This window comes from Callorhinus ursinus, unplaced genomic scaffold (genome assembly GCF_003265705.2).
Source record: "Callorhinus ursinus isolate GAN/ISIS: 27379988/994484 unplaced genomic scaffold, GSC_fseal_2.0 scaffold31, whole genome shotgun sequence".
NCBI classification, from domain to species: domain Eukaryota; kingdom Metazoa; phylum Chordata; class Mammalia; order Carnivora; family Otariidae; genus Callorhinus; species Callorhinus ursinus.
In genome coordinates, this window is record NW_027397093.1 from 9,100,517 (window position 1) to 9,121,601 (window position 21,085).

Below are 21,085 nucleotides of genomic sequence, written 5' to 3' on the forward strand. Positions count from 1 at the left end.
AAAGAAAGAAAGAAAGAAAGAAAGAAAGAAAGAAAGAAAGAAAGAAAAAGAAAGAAAGAAAGAAAGAAAGAAAGAAAGAAAGAAAGAAAAGAAAGAAAGGAAAGAAAAAAGAAAGAAAGGAAAGGAAAAAGAAAAAGAAAGAGAGAAAGAAGGAAAGAAAGAGAATGGGAAAGAAAGGAAGGAAGGAAGGAAGAAAGAAAAAAGAAAGAAAGAGAAAGAAAGAAGGAAAGAAAAAGAAAGGTCTCTACATATTTCTCTATGTAGTTTCGGCCAACTTCTTAGTCTTACTTCCACACCACTGATTTTGTGTGCATGTGATTTTTAGTTCTACAACATAGTGCCTCTTTTTCATTGTTGTTTTGGTAAGGACACCACATGAGATCTACCCACTTAAATTTTTCAATGTACAATACAGTATTGTTAATTATTGCTTCTTAATGGATAAAAATCTGGCCATTGTAAGTTTAGTTACCTTTTAACTATTTCTCTTTATAATTAAGATTCTCCCATTTAAAATGTACAATTCTGTGATTTTTAGTGTAATCAGAAATATGTACAACCATCACCAGTCAATTTTAGAACATTTTCATTGCCTCAAAAAAACCCTCCATATGCTTTAGCAACCCCCACTAACCTCTGTCCCCCTCCCCCAGCCCTAAGCAACAATTAATCTACCACCTATCTTTATAGATTTGCTTCTTCTAGACATTTCTTATAAATGGAATCATACAATATGTAGTCTTTTGTGACTGACTTCTTTCACTTAACATACATAATGTTTTCAAGGTATTAGTACTTCATCCCTTTTTATGGTAAGAATAACATTCATATAACTGAATAATATTCATGGATATAACACATTTTATTTATGCATACATTAGGTGATAGACATTTGGACTATTTCTGTTTTTAGCTGTTATGAATAATGTTGCTATAAACATATGTATACAAGTTTTCATATGGACATATTTTTTAAATTTCTCTTGGGTATATATATAGAAGTAGAATTGCTGGGTTATATAACTCTGTTTAACTGTATGAGGAGCTGCTAAACTGTTTCTCGAAGTGGCAGTATCATTTTATATTCCCACCAGCAGAGTGTTAGGGTTGCAATTTCTCTGCATCCTCACCAACTCTTGTTATGATTTGTCTTTTTGATTATAGCCATCCTAGTGGGTGTAAAGAGGTATCTCACTGTGGTTTTGATTTCCATTTTCCTGATGACTAGTGATCTCGAGCATCTTTTCATTTATTTTGTTGGCCATTTGTATATCTTTTTTTGAGAAATGTTTATTTAAGTCTTTTGTCCATTTTTAAAATTGGGTTATTTGTCTTTATGTTGTTGGGATATAAGATTTTATATATATAAAGATTTTATATATGTAGTCTTAAATAAGATTATATATATTATATATATATTCTGGCTACTATATCAGATATATGATTTACAAATATTTTCTCTCATTCTGTAAGGCTATTTTTTTCACTTTCTGGATAGTGTACTTTGATGCACAAAAATTTTAACTTTGATGAAGTTAAATTTATCTTTTTTGAGGGGGTTGCTGTGCTTTGAGTGTCATATTTAAGAATCCATTTTCAAATCAAAGGTCGTGACACTTTACCCTATGTTTTCTTCTAAGCGTTTCATAGTTTTAGCTCTTACATTTAGGTCTTTGATCCATTTTGAATTAATTTTTGCATATGGTGTGAGGTAGGGGTCCAATTTTATTCTTCTGAATGTGGAAACCCAAGAATTGTAGCACCATTTATTTAAGAGACTATGTTCTTTCTCCGTGGAATGGTTTTGGCACCTTGTTGAAATCAATTGACCAAAAGCATGTGAGTTTCTTTCTGGACTCTCAATTCAGTCCCATGTCTGTCCTTATGTCAATTCTACACTGTCTTGATTATAGTAGTGTTGTAGTGTATTTTGAAATCAGGAAGTGTGAGTCCTCCAACTTTATCTCTTTTAGATTATTTGATTATTTGGAGTGCTTACAATTTTATATGAATTTTACCATTTTTAAAATTTTTTTAAAAGATTTTATTTATTTATTTGAGAGAGAGAGAGAGAGAGAGAGAGCAGGAGCGGGGCGGGGGCAGAGGGAGAGGGAGAAGCAGACTTTCTGCTGAGCAGTGAGCCCGATGAGGGGCTCAATCCCAGGACCCTGGGATCATGACCTGAGCCGAAGGCAGACGCTTAACCCACTGAGCCACCCAGGTGCCCCTCATATGAATTTTAGAATCAGCTTTTCCATCTCTATAAAAATGGTTTTGGGGGTTTTGACAGAGATTGTACTGAATCTGTAAATTGTTTGGGGGAACACTGTCTTAATCATATTAAGACTTCCAATCCATAAACATGGGATGCCTTTCCATTATTTAGATTTTCTTTAATGTCTTTCAACAATATTTTGTAGTTTTCAGTGTACCAGTCTTGCACTTCCTTGGTTAAATTTATTCCTAAGTGTTTATTCTTTGTGATGCTATTATAAATGGAATTTCCTAATTTTATTCTTGTATTGTTCATTGCAAGTGTATAGATATACAAATGATTTTTTGTATATTGACTTTGTACCTGCAAACTTGCTGAACACATTTATTATCTATAATTGAATTTTAATAGATACCTTAGAATTTTCTATATATAACATTATGTTCTCTGTAAACTGAGATAGTTTTACTTCTTGCTTTCCGATATGGTCCCCGCATTTCTTTCTAGCCTTGGCTAGAGCTCCCAGTGCTGTGTTGAATAGAAGTGGTGAGAGCTGACTTTCTTGTCTTGTTCCTGATTCTAAGGGGAAAGCATCCAGTCTTTCACCACTATGTCTGCTGTTAACTTTGGGTTTTTGATACATGCCCTTTATCAGGTTGAAGAAATTCCCTTCTATTCCTAGTTTATTGAATGTTTTTATCATGAAGGGATATTGGATTCTTTTAATTATCTCTAATCACATCTACTTAATTTAAATATCTTACATAAAAAATAATTGGGTAAGTTGTATGAAGTCAGCTTTTTTATAATCTGATCTTTTACTTCTTATAGAAACTATACTTTAAAAAAAATTTTATTCTAAAACAGGTGCTTCTTTTTCTTTTGCTTCTTTTTCTTTTTCTTCTTCCAGCAACCATTTAATCAGTCAAAATGATGCTTTTCCTTTATATCTTAAATACTGTGGTTCCCTTTTAAAAAATATTTATACTGGCTTTTTAAATTTCTCTCTACCGAAAAACAGAGTTGGGTATACGAGGTCGTGAATATTCTACCGCCCACTTTGCGAGCTGTTAGATTCCTCCTCTTGGTCTTATCTAAAAGGGTAATTAGAGCTCAAAGGCCCTTGTCAAAGTTCTATGCCCAGCACTCATACATTTAATGTGCCCCAGTGTTAAGGAGGGGTCTCCTGCTTCTACTGATGTGACATCTGACTGTAGGGAAGAGGATTTACCTCTGAAAACTTTGGTGGGTGTGCCCCAAGGCCACCTCCACTAGAACACACCTCTGGGGGCTCTTGCCATTACTGCTGTCCCATCCCAGGATGCAGGGCCCTGGTGACCTTTGTTGTGTCATTCCTGATTCCAAATAGGGTCTTGAATGGAAGCAACTGAAAAGTACAGATTCAAGGATGAAATATATGGCCTTGGTTTGCCCACCCCTTACCCCAAACATAAATGATTTTTAAAAAGGGAAGGTTGAGGATGAGCTGACCATTCCTCTCACCGGTGAGAGCTCCGAGTGTCTGCTATTAGGTCGGAAGTATTTATCAGCGCTTCTCGTGCACCAAGCCCTGCTCTGTGCACCTCACGTGTATTAGTTCTATTGTCCTTATAACCACTCTGTTAATACATTTTACAGATCATGAAACTGAGGCACAAAAATGACAAATAACTTTCCAGGGTCACACAGCTCCTGCGAGGTGAAGCCAGCATTAAACCCACCGCCTGACTCTTTTCCCCTGACTGACCCAGCAACAGTTCTCCTGTGCTTGTCCTCGGTCCGCTTCTGTGCCCCGGGGCACATCTGAGCTCCGGCGTCTCTGAGACAAGGTTCTCCTTAGGGTCTGACTCCTGAGTAACATTCCTCAATCTCCTTTGCTGTTGGGATTGTCTATCACTCTGGGTGGGTTTTGCGAGTATTTCAAAGACGAAAGTGAATCTTGCCCCAGGAGTCCTCGGGGACGAATTTGCATATGAATTTGATCTTAATGACTGTGCTAATTTTGTGGATGAGAATATCAAAGCCTAGAACCGGTTAGTCAACCTCCCCCAAGACAGAGAACTAGTGCTGGCTCCCCAGGACGAGAACTCCTCTTTACCTGGTTTATTCCCCACTACGTTTTGCCCGTCAAGTGTCTGAGAAATTGCGGATGTGAAATGCCGCTGTCTTTCCTAACCCTCTCCCGAAGGTCCGTGCGCCCTCAGAAGCCACAGGCAAACTCTGGTTTGAATTCATTTCACCTGCTTGATTTCTTCTTACCTTGGAAAATGGAATGCAGACCCTTGCTTGAGATTTTTCTCAAATTAGGCTGGGTGACAAATGTCTTTTTGAGCTCTTTTATTTGACACCCTATTAATTTTTTTAAACTCCCATTGTTTTGTTCCTGACATACCTGTTATATTTCAGATGTGAGACAAATGTACAATTGAGGGAAACGTCTCTAATATGCTATATTTTGCCTCAGGCTGTTGAGAGGACTTAAAAAAACAAAACCCAAAGGGCACACACCAGGACATCCTGCCCCTCATAATTTTATCTGGCATATTTAATTGATAGAGATTTCTGGGTTAGATTATTATCAAGGCACATAGTAAATTGTAGAGCGTGTGGCCTTAATGACGCTCTTGGCATCTCTTTCCAACGCAGAGAGAAGTTTTGCCACTGTTGGGGAAGGCGACTTCCTGGCAGAAGGTGACAGTACCTCAGACTGGGTAGTCGTACATGGGTTAACAGCCTGGGCAGGCTGCATTTTGTGTCACAAGTCAGAAGTCCCCTAGTAGACACGCAGGGCAGGAAGAGAGGAAGCAGTGTTTGCATCCCTACTAACACCAGTTATGGTAAACACCAAGCATTTAGATTTCAGCCCTTTAATGAAAGTTCCCTGAATTGGTTTTTTAAAAAGTCAGGCTCTCCTGGCAGAACCAAGCAGGAGAGAAAAGAATGGAATAATTGGAGGCTGCTGTCTTTTCACTTCCCACATAAAATTATTTGAAGAGACAGGCCAGAACTTTAAACAGGCAATCCCAAGAAAAGTTGTAATTTGGATGTCTGTTGTTGTGACATTAGCGTGTTTGCTTAAAGGACTTTTTTCCCCCAACTCTCTCCCCAGACATACTTCAACGACAATATCCTTACCCTGATCCGGACCCTGGTGACCGGAGGAGCCACGCCAGAGCTCGAGGCTCTGATTGCTGAGGAAAATGCACTTCGAGGGGGCTACAGCACCCCCCAGACACTGGCGAATAGGGACCGCTGCCGCGTGGCCCAGTTAGCACTGCTGGATGGGCCCTTTGCAGACTTGGGGGTGAGTGCATGGCGTAGAGGTCCTCTGAGCCCACTGATTGGGAATAACTTGGCCTGGGTGAACTGGGTGCCGGACAGTGAGGGGCTGGGTACCTGCCTTTTCTGTCTTCTATGGTAAATAACTATGAGGCGATGATTATGGTTACTGGGTAGCAGGCGCTGTGCTTTACATACAGTCATTCATTTTTATTCCCATGGCAATCCTTTGACATAGGTTCTATTATCAGACACTCTAAGGAAATTGAGGCTCAGAGAGACTGAGGATTGGCCCGATGAGGAATTTGCACCAGGAACCCTGGGCCCTGTGAGCCTATGCACTTACTCACTCCCCTAGGTGTCTTCTATCATGAGCTGGGAGGCATCAGGTGGTTCCAGCATGCAGCCAAGGCTGGGACCCCCCTGTCCACAGGGTCTTGGCATACTGCAGGGCTACTTCACCCCAAAGGCACATTCATAGCCCATGAGGAGCTTGTAAAAACCACTGATGGCCATGCCCAGTTCCCAGGATTCGGAGTGTTTGTATCTGGGTATGACTCAGGCCTTGGAGGTTTTTGAAACACCAATATGCATCTAGAGCCACCAGCCAAACAAAGAGCATCTCATGTGGATCCTTTAATGGCTCTAATTCTGGACCTGGGTCTTCGAATTTCTGAGGCTGGGCCCAGTCACTCTCCCCCATGCCCTCCCTGCCACAGAGGGGATGACCAGTGCCTCCCTTTGGGCCCCATGCACCAGCTGGGTTCACGTACTCTGGCCAAAGTCTGCAGTCTTAACCCTTATTCGCAGCCCTACTCCACCTCCAGGGATTTGCTCAGAGGGTGGAGCCACAAGTCTTGGGGACAGATACATTTATTGTACAAATAACAGTTTCTCCCAGGGAAAGGGTCATTTTCTCTGTTTCTTCTGAAACCCTGATGCCAACTTGCACCATATTTTGGTGTGGTAATGAGCAAGGACCTTTGTAAGACTGGGCTCTATCATTGACTTTGAAGGGATAAAGATTTTAAATAATGGTAAGATTTGACCCCGTTTGTGTTCTGTCATACGGTGCCCATGTGGAAATTCCAATGGCAGGAAGGACAAAGGCAGCCACTTTGTTCCCAGAGAAGTCATCCTTCAGGGCCCTTCCTGTTCTAACGCCCACCTGAAGCCACCTGGCTGCATGAAGCCAGCATTTCCAAGTGAGTGGGTTTGCTTTCACATTCCACATCAGGCCCCAGACCTTGGAAGGTGACCGTGAACTGATTAGGACTGTGAATCCCACTTATTCAGCCCACAGCTCTCGCCTCCTGGGGAAACACATTCTCTTCCGCCAGTGCCATCTCGGAGGTCTGTAAATTGTGCTTTTCACACAGTCCTTTCCCTGAAAGAGTCTGTCACCATAGTACCTGGTGGGGTCTTTTCTCCTGGCAGTGATTTTAATTATCACTCGAGCAGTTTTGACAACACGGTCAGATCACAGTGATTACAGCCGAGCTGGGGCTAAACATAATCACCATTTCGCAGAGCTGGTTTCTTCTCAGCCAAGCATGCATCTGAGACCTTCAAGCTTCACTTCAAATGAGGGAGAGGCACACTCTCTTTAGGGCTCTCATTGCTACAGATGGAAAACTGGAGAGAACTAGAGGAGAACCCCATCATTAGCTGATCTCTCAAAATGACCAGTATTGGATGTAAGCTGTTAATCACAATGACGTCTTTAGCCTCAGTCCCTTGGGACGGACCCTCCAACTCAGGAGACACCAAAACAAGCTTTCGTGAAAACGCTCGTTTCCCCCTGGACCTCTACTTTCAGACAAATAAAAATGTTTCTCTCTGTTCTTTTCTTGTCTCCCAGGATGGTGGTTGTTATGGTGATCTGTTCTGCAAAGCTCTGAAAACGTATAATATGCTTTGTTTTGGAATTTACCGGCTGAGAGATGCTCACCTCAGCACCCCCAGCCAATGCACGAAGAGGTAAGTATATTTCCACTCTGCTCTCCCAACCCAAATGCAGAGACAGAAATACCCTCTCTTGTCCCCCACTGTGAAGGCAAAGGTCTATATACATGCTCTCAGTATGCAAATGACTGTGCCCACATTATATCCAACACTGAGTTCGGAGGTTATGGGAGGTTTTTTTCTTTAACTACTCGTAGCAGATGTAAAGATATTGTGGGAAGAAATCAAGTTTTATAGATTAGTTCCTGAATAGGAGCATCTCCTCCAAACTCCAGCTACTGGGATCATTCCGTTGGTACCTAGTAGATATTTCATATTGCTAGTGTTTAAGATAAATGGTTCCTTTGCCATATCTTAGATGCCTATATTTTTACTGACTGTATTTTTAATGGACTTACTTTTTAAACTTTTATATATTTATTTCAAGAAAATTATGTATTATCACCTTAAGTAGAAAAAATAAGTTTATGTGTGCTAGTTATATTTTTCTAATTGCATTAAAATAAATTCATAGCAACCCCAAATTAAAAGTACGTCATAGAATTACCAAAATCAGTGTGTTTGCATGATATACCTCAAGAAACAATTCTATAGAGATGAGTAATTCTCAGCTTGGCTTGCACTTTAGAATCACCAGCGGTGCTTTTTTAAAAGTATTCTGATTTCTCTGACTTAATTGGTCTGGATTGAAAATATAGATAATTTTTTAATGCACAGAGGTTATAGTATATAGCCAGAGTGGAGACAAATTGCTGTAGACTAGTGAGTTCTCAAAGTTTAGTGAGCATGAGAATCACCTGCAAAGCTTGTCAAAACACAAATTGCTGGACCCCACCCCAGCGCATCTGACTCCATAGATCTGGAGTGGAGTTGCTTAGGAATTTGCATTTTAAGTTCCCAGGTGATGCTGGTATGTCTGGCTTGAGGACCCACTTTGAGGTGTACTACTATAGAGGAAACAGTAATTTTTTTTTTTTTTTGATCCTGTGATGTGTGTCCAGGATGGTCAGAACATTCTAGAATGAAAGATGCAGTGCACTCCGTGAACCTCCTGAATGCATTTGGGCTACTCAGGATCAGAATTGAACTTGATATTGAATTGAAAGGGGCACATAGACCGTAGGAAGCACAGTTTGGTTCTCCCATCATAGGCATTAATTCAGCGTCTCTGCCAGGGCTTGTGGCGGGCCTCCTGCCCTGAGCTAAAGAGAGGAAGATTTAGTTCAGCTTGGGAGAGAATGTTTAAGGCCTTGGACCAGCTAGAAGCCCATCCTCCAGATGCTCTTCAAGACCTGAGGAGCCTCTTGGTTCAGAGGGGGGGGTGAACTATGCAGCCAGTTTATCGTCATTCCATAACCCCTTTGTCTTCCCGGGCAGGTACGTCATCACCAACCCCCCGTACGAGTTTGAGCTCGTGCCGACAGACCTGATCTTCTGCTTGATGCAGTTTGACCACAACGCCGGCCAGTCCCGGGCCAGCCTCTCCCATTCCTCCCACTCGTCCCAGTCCTCCAGCAAGAAGAGCTCCTCCGTGCACTCCATCCCGTCCACAGCAAACCGACAGAACCGACCGAAGTCCCGGGAGTCCCGAGACAAACAGAAGTACGTGCAGGAAGAGCGCCTCTGATATGTGTACCCACTGCCACCGTGTGTGAAACTGTATCTGCCATTCATTTCCCCAGTGGGTGTTTCCAACAGTAACTTCCCCCCTTTTCCCCTGTAGTCCCCCCTCTTTTTTACACATATTTGCATATGTATGATAGTGTGCATGTGGTTGTCGTTTTTATTTCACCACCATAAAACCCTTGAGCACAACAGCAAATAAGCAGAAGGACCAAAAGTTATTTATGATTCTAGGGGAAAAAATAACCCAAAGGCATGCTCCAGACATAAATAGCTCACTGCAGGAAGGAGTTCGCAGAGCAGGGGAGAGCCATTGTGATCCATGTCAGTTATGCAAAGCAAGTTTAGTTAATGTAGAAGAAAAGTTTGTTCTGATTTATCAGGATTATCAGGGTGCTTCGGGTTTTGATTTTGTTGTTGTTTTCCTTCCTTCTTTCCTTTCTTTTTTTTTTTTAATACACACGCAATAATATATACATACACATTTATTTGAAAGGAGCAACCAAAAAGCAACAAAAACATATCGATTGTTTCCACTCTCTGGGCTAAAGCCTCGCGAAGCATTTAAAAGGCTTTCCCCATTTGTGTAGATGATTATTAAGCACCTGCTTTTATAAGAGAACATCTGAGATTTTTTTACTCACCAGGGCCTTTTTGTCCCAGAGCTCACTTCCTCTGGGAGTTCCTGTGAACATTTCTACCCTTACTGTGGAGGAAAGAACAGTATCCCATTCGTGGATTTATCAAATTCTAGTCACTTAAGTGAACAGAGGTTTCATTGCATATTAAATTGTTATTCTGTCTCCTTATGCCATATGACGAGCTATTTTTTTTTCTTTCACTTTTGACATTTTGGATGAAAAGCCATATGTATCATAAATATCAGATGTAAGTCATTAAAAACTGCCTTCCTGGGACTTTTACATCTTTTAAAAGGTGAATTACTTACCTTATGTACAGAATAAATAATGCTCAGGAAAGAGTGCGTATTTTTCCATGCATTCTCAGGGGACCTTTTTACTCCCCTTTGTTTGATTAGCTAGGGCCCCAATGCCAGGGAGGAGCAAGGGCTGGGGCCGTGGTAGAGCGTGAGGAAGGTAAACCCAGCAGCAGATCATGTTTTTCTAGGAGCCGACCTGCTAAATAAATCAGAAGGTAGGGGGGAATTGAGCCACAGTTGACTCAACAAAGACAAAAGCTAGCCACCACCTCAGACTGTTGGCACAGCTGCGTGGTGCTGGCTGTCCCAAAGCAGAGAGCTGGTGGGAAGATTCCTCCTCCCCAGTTTCTTGAACATGGCCAATTCACTTAGGCAGACGAATGACAACAACAGCTAGCCGCTCCTTGTCGTCAGGAGGTGGGGGAGAAGTGTGCAACAGTGAGCCAAACACATTTTGGTATAATCATTTTTTTTCTTTTGTTTTCCTTCTTTCCTTCCTTTTTTAACAGTTAGTAAGCATGAGAGGAAAGGTAGAAAAATCCCTTTTTTTCAATATACGGTCGTCAGATGTTTTACGCATGCAAATCAGGCTTTAGGCAGGGCAGTAGTCCTTACAAATCGGCAACCTCCACCGGAACCAAAGTCTTGTACTTGTGGACTAGCCCGGGGCTGGTGTATACCGATTTGAAATGTCTACTTTAAAAAAATTCCATCAAGCAGAATAGGGGTGGAGGGGAGGAGAAAAATGCCACAGCTATACCATCTCTATAAAGGTGTTTTTATGGTGAATGCTTTGAGTTTAGATTTCGGACCCCCCTCCCCCCAAGCATGGTAGTTTTGGAGATTTGCTTGCTGTGTGAATTGACAAGCACTTTTACTGACAAAATGGTGAGGCTGAGTCTGAACCTCTGCCCCCATACCAAAGACAGGGCAGTGCAGTATTCAGACCAGGAATGGGGTGGGGCAAAATTGTATACATGTATATTAAAAAGCCCTACGAGTGGAAAAATTTTTTTCAAATTATTTTTGTCCCTATATATATCGATTTCTATATTATGTATAACTATCTATCTTTTTATATAGAACTATATATATATATATCTCTGTATATATATACACACACATATACCCCAGTTTGGGATCATGAAGAGCTTTTCATGCATTCTTTGCAAAGGAGGTTATAAAGTTGTGCCCATAGAACATTTATAACTATAAGAATGTGCCAGTTAAAGTGCTCAACAGGAAATATGACAGTTTAAAAGCATTGTAAAACTCACATAGCTTACTTCTCTCTCTAAAGTGCAACAAGGATGAATAGAATGGGCCAAGGTATGACAATTAATGGTTCTGCATGACCTAGCCACTGCTGGGGGTTTTCTTCTATAACGTTGTCCTTGTGAAAACTTTTGTGAAATTAAAAAAAAAAAAAAAGGAGTTACAAATTTTATTCTGTTATTGGTTTGTTTATTTTTATTTATATTGTTCTGTTTGTGGTTTTATTTAGTTTGTTTTGCTTTTTTTCTTTTTTCTTTCTCCCCTTTCCCCTCCTCTTCCCTACTTCTCCTCCTTCCTCCACTTTCTAAATTGCTCAGCGCGATGAGGCTATGCTGCTGCTATGCTGGATCCCTTAGAGTTTGTTTTGGTGTTCTTGGTTTTGGGGTTGGGTAATTTGGGGGGAACTTCTCTCCATCTGGCTTGCCTTTAAATCTGCACGTGGCCTCCCTGCCCACCTTGGTACCTTGCTCCAAGTCCAAAAGCATTTTCCCATCAAGAAACCCAGCTTTCTCCACTTCCCCCTCATCAGCACCACCCCAACCCAGCCCCTCCCCCATTGGTCTGTCCACATCTCTGTGTTTATCTTGGCAAGACCTGCTAAATCAAAATACGATGCCAGGCGATAAACTTTGCTGGAAAGCATTGGCAGCTATTCCATTTGGCAAACCTGCTTCTCGGTTCATATTTTATCCTCCTTTTAATTTAGACCAGGAGGTGTATTAGTGACAAAAGCACTGGTCTCCTTGATGTTCGATCAGTAGGACCCCAAAGGAAAACTGCTCAGTTGTGTGTATCAACTCACAGAGCACGCCCAGTTATCTGGGGCCTCACGACTCAGGCCCTGCATTATCCACGTCTCTCCTTCCACCTGCCTTTCAGGCACTTGTTACAGCCCAACAAGAGATTGGGCAGATAGAGAGAAGTAATTCCAAAAGGCGTTTTATATACAGTCTGTTAGCAGCTCTGAGGAGATGATGTTGTGACAAGAATGGAGTGGGTACAGAATGTGACATGAGAGGAAACTTTGGAATTTTCCCATGACCTTGGGTGCACAATTGAGAGTTGACTGTAGCATTTGGCTAATGATGCATTCAGTGATGAAAAGGTATCATTATGACCTCTGTTCTATGAGCTGAAACTACTATATTATACTTTCCTCAGTAGAACCAAGAGTCTCCTCCATTGTTTTCCATGTGACTCCAAACTTCCTCATTCCCCTTTCAGGTTCTCTTAGGAGGGAAGCACACAAGGTTCTCCGATTATGTCTCTCCCCTTCCTGCTCCCCATAAAAAAAGAAAAAAATAGGGATGAAATAGAAAGGGAGGAAGAAAGAAAGAAAGATGAAAGAAAGAAAGACGAAAGAAAGACGAAAGAAAGAAAGAAAAAGAAAGAAAGAAAGAGAAAGAAGAAAGAAAGAGAAAGAAAAGAAGAAGAGGTAAAGGGTAGAAAGTGAAAGAATTATTTGAAGAGAAAGTATATACATTTAAAAAGAGCAACAGCTAGAAACTCAATTATCTGTACCGTTCTAGAAGAGAAGAATTTGTAAACCATTCAGCCCAATTTGCTTTAGGCTGAGAAAGGGCTGAACCTTAAATAAGTGGGTAGACCAGGAGGTGTGGTGAAGCCTTCTCAGCCTCAACACTTGCTCGAAATGATGGTAAAATCATCACCATCCCTAAGGACTGCTACCCAGGGTCCTTCCTGAAGCCATTTCAAACAGATAGAGAAAGCTGGACCCTTAGACATAAAATTCTGCCACAACTGGGAGAAATTTCAAATTCAGTATGAATATTACAGGTTGTGACCCAGAACCTTAATATAAGCTCTCAGTAAATATTCTGAAATAAATTGATCTTAAATATTTTCAGACCTTTCATCATGTTATCAATTATCTTTACTCCCTTGGCTTATCTTAAAAAAAAAATACAAAAAAGCCTCTGGGTGCTTCCCGATGCTGCGGTGCTATTGGCACTTTCTCGAGCTGGGCTCACAGCTGGGAGGGGGAATAATAGCCTTATGTGTACAGTGAGACAGAGACACCAACTGTGCCCCCGCCAGCATTGTTAAGATCTCAGATGACCAGTAAAACCTTTGACTGGCTCTTCTTCAGCATGGGAAAAGCCTAAAGGTGTCTGCATCCCAATAGAGACAATTAAATCAACCTGCCAGGTTCCTATAGCAACAGGCTCCTGAAGGATAAAGGGGAGCGTATAGAAACTTCAGGGCCCGTGAAAGTCAAGAAAGTCAAGACAGGGTAAAAATCAGTGTCCCAGTCAGCTTCTTCAGCCCATCCCTGCTTTGTCATAACAGGATGAAGAACAAGTTGTGGGCACCTGTCACTAAACTTGGTTGCCTGTCTCCCACCAGGAGATCGCACATCTCTCGCATCTATTGCATAGGGAGGTGAGGGGGATTATCCCCTGCCACCCGAAAGGGAAGAGTGAAGAGTCTGTCTTTGCACAAAGGCCCCAGAAAAGGGCCCCAGAAAAGGGCCGGAGCGGGCAGTTTGCTCTGCCCAGTGAATGGCAGCATTAGACTTTCAGTTAAAAGAGGCAAATAGAGTCATGGCGGACAATTGCAAAGAAGTGTCAGTTTTCATGAATGGAGGCTGCTTTGGTTCTGGTACGGATGGTTTTCATCTCTATGAAAGAGCCACACTTTGCCCATGGAGAGGGAAGAGCGCAGTATGCATGGGTGGGGTCCCCTGGGGCCTTGGGATCTGCCGGGCAGAAGGCACGTGCCAGCCTGCCTCCTGGAATGGTGAGCTGTGAAACCATGCAGCGTTACCTTTGAAGGCTTCAGCTCCTGGTTAGGGCTTACAGTTCTTAGCTGTTGTCTCTAGCCACATGGAACCTTTTCCTTTCAAGCCCTTTCTCTCTAGACCTCAGTTTGTGGTACAGCAGGAAGAGGGCCAATGATTCCAAATACCTTTGCTGTATTATCGTCTCTCCTTTAATGCATTCTTCTCTGGGGAGCAGTTATGTGAAAAGGCTAAATCCCACAGCACTGACAACCCGCAGAGCCAGCAAAGAGGCTCAGTTTTCACAGCGCAGCCTGTTTCTCTGCTTGTAGGTACCCAGGCGGTGAGGTCAGCCCAGGTCTGGGGTTCTTACCTCCCACAGCCCACCCTGCCAGGCTCCCCATGGCTTGAGGAAGTCCTAGCTCTTATCCTGGACCCTCCTACCTCAGTAATGGAAGTAGTAATGGGAGACTCAGATGGCTTGTGGGTGAGGTAGGGCACCTGTTGAGTACAAAGCCATTATTTTAAGGATACAGGTCCCATGGCAGGGTAGCAACCCGGGACTCCTCAGAAAGAGCACTGGGTCACTCCTTCCTCTCCTTTCCTTCCAAATGAAGATAACCCGAGCAAATCTTCCTCTGTCATCTCTACTGCCAAAATCCCCATTTTGCAGGCCAGCACCCAAATTTATGACCCTTATATGTCCACTCCCAGTTCATCTGTGGCCACACTGAAAAGGACCACCCATCCTCACTGTAGCCCTTTAGTACTGAGAATACTCACATTAATGCTAACCTCATATAACAAGCTAATACCTTAGTGCTTACTTAGTGCCAGATTCTTCTAAGCCCTTTACATAGGGTAACTCACTCAATCCTCACCCAAGCTCGGATGTACAGGCAGTTCACATCTCTGTTCGAAGGAATCTGTAGGACAGACTTGTTCGAAGTCATCCAGCCAGAAAGTGGCAGAGTGGCATTTAAAACTGGACTATGAACTCTGCCCCTCTGCCATCCTGGAGGCTGCCATTACGAACAGATGCCAGTGCTCACGTTTACTTACCATGCATCTGGACCTGTGGTGAGTGCTCACCAGCACTAGCTCCTTTCATCCAGACAACAGTGTTAGGAAGATCTGATCACGAGCCCATTTTACAGAAGAAAAACTGTACCTGAGCTCAATTACACAATGACTTGCTTGGAGCCATGCAACTCCCTTGTGAGACCCCAGATCCCTTCGACCTTACCCTCCTGCCCCACACCATCTCCCTAGCCCACGCCTCCCTGCCAGTCCGTCCGTGGTGGAGAGCCCATGACCCTGTTGGTCTCCACAGGTGCCTTCTCCCAGTGGCAGTGCGCCGGCTCTTTTAGAAGCATCTCTGGGCAGTCAGTGTCCGGATTTTGTCTCGTGCTACTAGCCCACTTGCCAGAGACTGCCACGCCTCCTGTCCCTGATCCCAGCAGGTCACACACCACCCTCGCAGGGATGACATCATGGTTAGTAGCCTCGAGAGGCTTGTTAACAAATGGGGCCGTTTTACTCTGGCAGCTAGGAGGCCCTCACAGCCAGATCCATTGCCCTTTCCAGCTTAGGAACAAAAAACGAAGCTCCCGGAAATTTTTCTGGCCTGTGGGATGAGGCAGGGAAAGGAGATAAACTCAGGGATTTGGGTTTATCCTGGACCACTTCAGCACTCATTTGAATCCCTTCCCTGAGTGTTCTTTCTCATGGCCAGTGTTGTAGCCTCCCATTGGCACAGTTCCTTCTTTGGAAGGAGAGAGTCAATAAACCAAAGTGTCATTGTCATACCTCAAGCACTCTCTGTTGAAGCAAATGACTGACGATCATTAAAGTGTGTGTTCCTCTGATGCCCTTTAGGAGAATCTCTTTGTAAAATACCTTTGCCCCTGGATATTTTACTAGAATACTCAGAGCACTAGTATATTTCCATTTTCTCAACATCTTATCCAACCAAGTCTCCAACAACTTACATATATTTATATCTTATAAGGCACCCAAATTAAAAAGCCTGTTTCTCAGGCATAATGAGAACCTCAACTCATCTCCAGGATGTGCTTGCACACAACTCCTTCTTGCGTGGAAGCTGAATGGCCAAAACACAGAGGCTGCTCTGGATAGCTTTTCTTCTATGGCAAGAAGTGTAGGAGGCAAGAGAAAACGGAGCTTAAATGGGGAAATAATGCTCTCTTTCTTACTGACAGCAGAAAGAAATTGATATTCTCTCTGCCGAGAAAGGTCAAAATGCCAACTTTGAATTGAACTGTAAAGACTAAATTCTGAACAATTATTCTCTGCAGCAGTTGTAAAAATTTCAGCAAATTGCAGCTGTCTTAGGTCTTTTGCCCAAAAGACCCACTCGTTTCCATCAGCAGAGTTCAGTTTCCTTTCCAACCTGGCATGTCCAACCTAGCACTAAATCCCTTTGCACAATCAGTCCCCACAGTGGCACAGCCAAAACCAAGGGCAGCTCAGGCAAACAGCACAGACGCCCGGTTCTGCTCTTCTGAAAATCATCTTTACGCATAAACCATTGGAAAAAGTCATAGTTTGAAATTGTTTCAGCGGCCTGGCAATGCTTTTAAAACATGATAACCATCACACTCCACTCCTCTCTGAAAGGTTAGTTTAATCGTAGATCACAAAAAATTGGTTTCCACAAATGCATAATGGTTCATCTATGTCACACTTGAACTAAATGGTTTTTTAAATGGAGCTGAAATTATTTTGATGTGTACACAGTCCTGGATTTCTATACAACCTTTTTTAACCAGTCCATCAGGAACCTTGCCTCTAAAGCCTCATTAATAATTCAGATGTGCTGATGACTTTAAAAGATCTATGGAATTGAAGCGTAGGGAAAAAAAAAATCTCTGCTTGACAAAAAGATAAATGAATGTAGAAAGAAGCTGTAGGAGTCTGGCAAGCTGTAGATCATCTCAGAACAGATTGTAACTTTATCATTCTGTCAGGGGGAATAATTTAAAGCACTTAATCAGTTAGCTTCACTGTGAGGATGTAGCATTATGAATTCCTATCGTCCAATCTGTTCAAATCGAAGTGAACTTAATTATAATAGGTGAGAGAGCCAGAGCAGGAGAAAGGGGAGTGGAGAATGATCTGAGAGACGGTAGTTTCCTGGGGGTAAACTGAGCTGCCGAACAAAAGGTAGTGAGCAAGCTCTCACCGAGGCACACCCCAGCTCCAGGGACAGTGTTTACACTGAGGGCTCAGACTTGACACAGCAAGAGAGAGGACGCATCCAGGAGAAACAAGCAGAGCAGTTATGAGCTGATGGCAGATGCTGAATCTATAGATCATTAGCCTATCAGACAGACAGACGTACAGACGTAAAAACACGCGCGCACACCTACGTATACTCTTCCATCAAGCCAGGTGAGCAATTTTGGTTAACGTATCAGTCCAGGACCACTGACAAGGCAGTTGTGACTTCTTCTGATAGGCAGAAATGAGGCCATTGTCTCTAGAGCCGTGGGTGTGCCTGAAAGCTTTCCCCCTTTTTCTTTTCTTTTCCTAAGCCACTAATATGATTCCCAAATTCGAATGTCCTATTTTCCCAGCCTCTTCATGTCTGTACACATGGCCGGTTCTCCAGAAAGTTTCAATCCTAGAAAAAGGCAGGGGCGAGGCCCGAGTCCTGTAAAATAGCACTGAAATGCTGAGAGGGTGCTAGGCCATTTTCCCCCATCCCCCTCCCGCCCCCACAAACGCTCTGACTCAGCATTCTCTCAGCCATCTCTGTATTCAGGGTGGAAATGAAATGCCAAGACTTCGTGGAGCTCCCTTGTCAACACCTCGGGTTATTATATTCGGTTAAGATACTGCCACTAAGAATTCTTTTCATAACTTTATACCAACACAGAGTTTTCTTTCTTGAAATAAAAGCCATCTCAAAATCATCTTCAAACTTTGGTTGCTATTTTGATTTTTAGTCTCATTGCCCAGCAAAATCTGTGGGCTTACTTTAAGACCCTCAAAACTGGCTGCAAAAAAAGAAAAAAGAAAAAAAGAAGAGTGGCATATCGAGTATAACTTTAAGTACGTCTGTTACAAACAAAGCCAAGTAGAGGTTGAGAGGAGGAGATGCTAGATCACTGACTCTGTGTCAGGGACAATGTCCCTCATGTTCCACTCAAATCAGTGAACATACAAATCTTTCCTCAGGCACAATGTTCATGCCCAATATTTGATTCAGCATCTCCTTCCCACCAAAGCTTTCCAGGCCCCTAAAGGAACCCCAGAGAACATTGCTAGAGTTCCTCTTCCAACCCCTCCTTATTCTCAGAGGTCCACCCACAGTGCCTCCAAGTCCCAAGGGTGCATTGGTCATCACTTGCCACAGGCTGCAGAGGTGTCCCACGTTCTGGGGTTCTCCCTAGACCACACTATCTCTTAGCAACTACTCACCGTCAGCTTCTATCGATTACATTTTTGCATTTTTTCAATGAACTTTCCAAAGACTTTACCCTAGGACTAATTAAGCTTCTCATTTCTCCTTCTTGTTCTCTATCCATTTTGCCCTTTAGCAGAAAAGAAATGGTTTACAGATGAACCGGATAATGCCTATCCCAGAAACATTCAAATCAAGCCCATCAGTACCCACATGGCTAACCAGATCAACCAATATAAATCCACAAGCAGCTTGATTCCACCAATCAGAGAAGTTGAAGATGAATGTTGACTCCCAGGAGACCAGAACTATTTTTTTAAAGCCTGACAAACTTCATAAATGGTGATGTGACTTTTCTTCCTCTTACATGCTGAATCACTGGTGGAAACGTTAGGATAAGCGAGAATTGCAAGAAAAATAAAGTAGACAGATCTTTCTCTATGTCTGCCTTGAATATTGCTTCCATGTATTTTGGAAAAGAAAGTGATTTCATTTATAAATGAACATACTAAAAAAGTCATGTATAGCCTCTAGCATTTTAAATTATTTTTATTTATTAGAAAGAAAATATATTTTTTCTTTTTCTTTTTTCATTGTCAAATATCTTCCCTGTATCTAAACAATGCAAAATCAACACGAGTAAGTGGCCAGACTCCTTAATGCGTATTTCTCTTCTTTCTCTCTTTTCCTTTGAGGAGAATGATGGTCACCACCACAATTAATTGTAATGAAGGGCAATGGATTATTAAAACAATTTAAAAATGGTCCAATGATGTAAACATGTATTTTAGTAAATTCATAAAAGAAGACAAAAGGGGGCAGGTGAATTTCCTGGATGGGTGTGTATCTTAGCTGCACTGACACCAGCTCTTAATAAATGGAAACTTATTTATTTTCTCAGTTGAAAGTCATATTTTTGTAGGTTTAGTTTTCATTCTGTATTGCTCATCCCTTTGTTCGTATATTTGAAGGGAAGACCTTCTTACAGCTTTTCTACAATTGCCAGATGAGGTTTATCCGGCCAACGAATGGTGCCAGGAGGATTGTGAGCATGCCTGGGACGTAGAAGTTGAGGACCAGATGCACACGAGATATTGCTCTGTTTGTTGTGCAAATGGTGGGGACTCCTCCATGCTGTTATGCTTCTCATTTCCTATGTCTAAACCACCCATGCAAGTACAGGAATTTCAACTCTGGAAGGGTCTGGTGGACTCTTTCCCCATGCCCCAAGTCTCAGAGCTTTTAGCCTGAAAGTTTGTAAACACCGGTGGATAGTTTCACTTCACGATAGGATATGATAACGCATTCGTTTTTTCACTGAGTTTTTGTTTAAAAGCCAGAAAAATTTCCACGACCAAGAAGACTACTTTTGCCCAGATTTTATTTGTTTTTTTTTTCAGGCTTTCCTTTAGTTGCTGGGACAAAACACACAAACTTGCTGCAACAGTGTAAAACATAATAACGACAAAAGGAAAGCAATGAACGCACTCAATACAGACTGTTAGAAAAGGCCTTTGAAAATGACCAGCAATGAAATCAAATGTCTCAGCCACTTCCAACTGTGCTCAAAGATTTTTCTAGCCATCAGACACAATTACCAAGTCTCAGCGCTTTGCCGTGGCTTGCATGCTCCGTGTCTAGTCGGCCCGGCAACTGTTATGTTCCAAAAGATTTAGCAAATCTTTCAACTTCAAAATGATCAATCTTTTATACAGTCATCAGGGTCTATGGAGAAGCATGGATGTGATAGTGATTTTTCTTTTCTTAAAAATGTTAACTGTGGACACTTGAAGAAACCAAACTTACCAAAATATCCCCCCAAAGTCCCATGATATCTCTTCCATTAATTCTTTAGGCCATGACCCTGTGGCACTTAGGGTATTAGTGCAAATCAGATCAGAGCCAAGCAATGAAATCACCATGAAAACATACGTCCACTAAGTACTCCAATGACCAGTGTAGGCAAAATGAGCTTCCACCCCTGTCTACTCCCTGCAGAGCCCATGTAGTTGTGCTTCCGCCTTGTAGGCGCCGTCCTGAAGTGACTTGTCAGACTGTGGTTACCCTGTTGTCACATTTTGTAGAAGTAGTTCTATAAAAGTATTGTGAATATTATGTACGTCCAAAATTGGATTGTTTAAAAACTACTTATAACCAATCACTAGTCTACACAGCAGACTAAAATGACTTCAGCAGTCTACATTCAGGCTTATGAACATTTCCTGGTTTCCCAACAGAAGCAAAACGGGTCTGTGGGGGTGAATCCCTAGTTTGGATTTCACAACTTTCCTGAAAGCTAGGCCTTCTTCTACATAATGATTTTGCACTGGGGTCGCCTTAGTCCGGTCATATTAACCCACGCTCTTCTTTCCTTCATGAACCCTGGTGGGCTCTTCTTCACGCTTCTTCCTGATAACCATTTCTGAATTTGTCCTGTTTGGTGTCCTCTGGCAGGTGATGGTGAAGATCTAAATGATCTTCCCATAGAGAAACACAGTGTCCTGTGCCTCTCGAACCCATCTCTCCATAGAAAACACAAGGTCAACTCCATGACCTGATTGACTAGAGATTTGAATCTAAACTCCTTTTCTTTTTTCTTTTCTTTTCTTTTCTTTTCTT

At 42.3% G+C, this 21,085-nt stretch overlaps 1 protein-coding gene across 12 annotated transcripts in view; it reads left to right on the forward strand.

Annotated features, from left to right (window-relative positions):
* Positions 1–21,032, forward strand: part of KCNMA1 (potassium calcium-activated channel subfamily M alpha 1) — a 746,792-nt gene extending 725,760 nt beyond the window's left edge. For 3 of the 12 annotated variants that reach the window (XM_073878759.1, XM_073878751.1, XM_073878752.1), the window contains 5 exons: positions 5,325–5,519; positions 7,356–7,474; positions 8,837–9,061; positions 11,323–11,351; positions 18,603–21,032. In XM_073878759.1, the coding sequence (XP_073734860.1) occupies positions 5,325–5,519; positions 7,356–7,474; positions 8,837–9,061; positions 11,323–11,351; positions 18,603–18,757 (723 nt within the window). In that variant the 3' untranslated portion in view covers positions 18,758–21,032. Of the gene's footprint in view, positions 1–5,324; positions 5,520–7,355; positions 7,475–8,836; positions 11,452–18,602 lie in introns of those variants that run through there. The other 9 variants (XM_073878761.1, XM_025850539.2, XM_025850543.2 and 6 more) reach the window with 4 other exon arrangements.
* Positions 21,033–21,085: the final 53 nt, after the last annotated feature.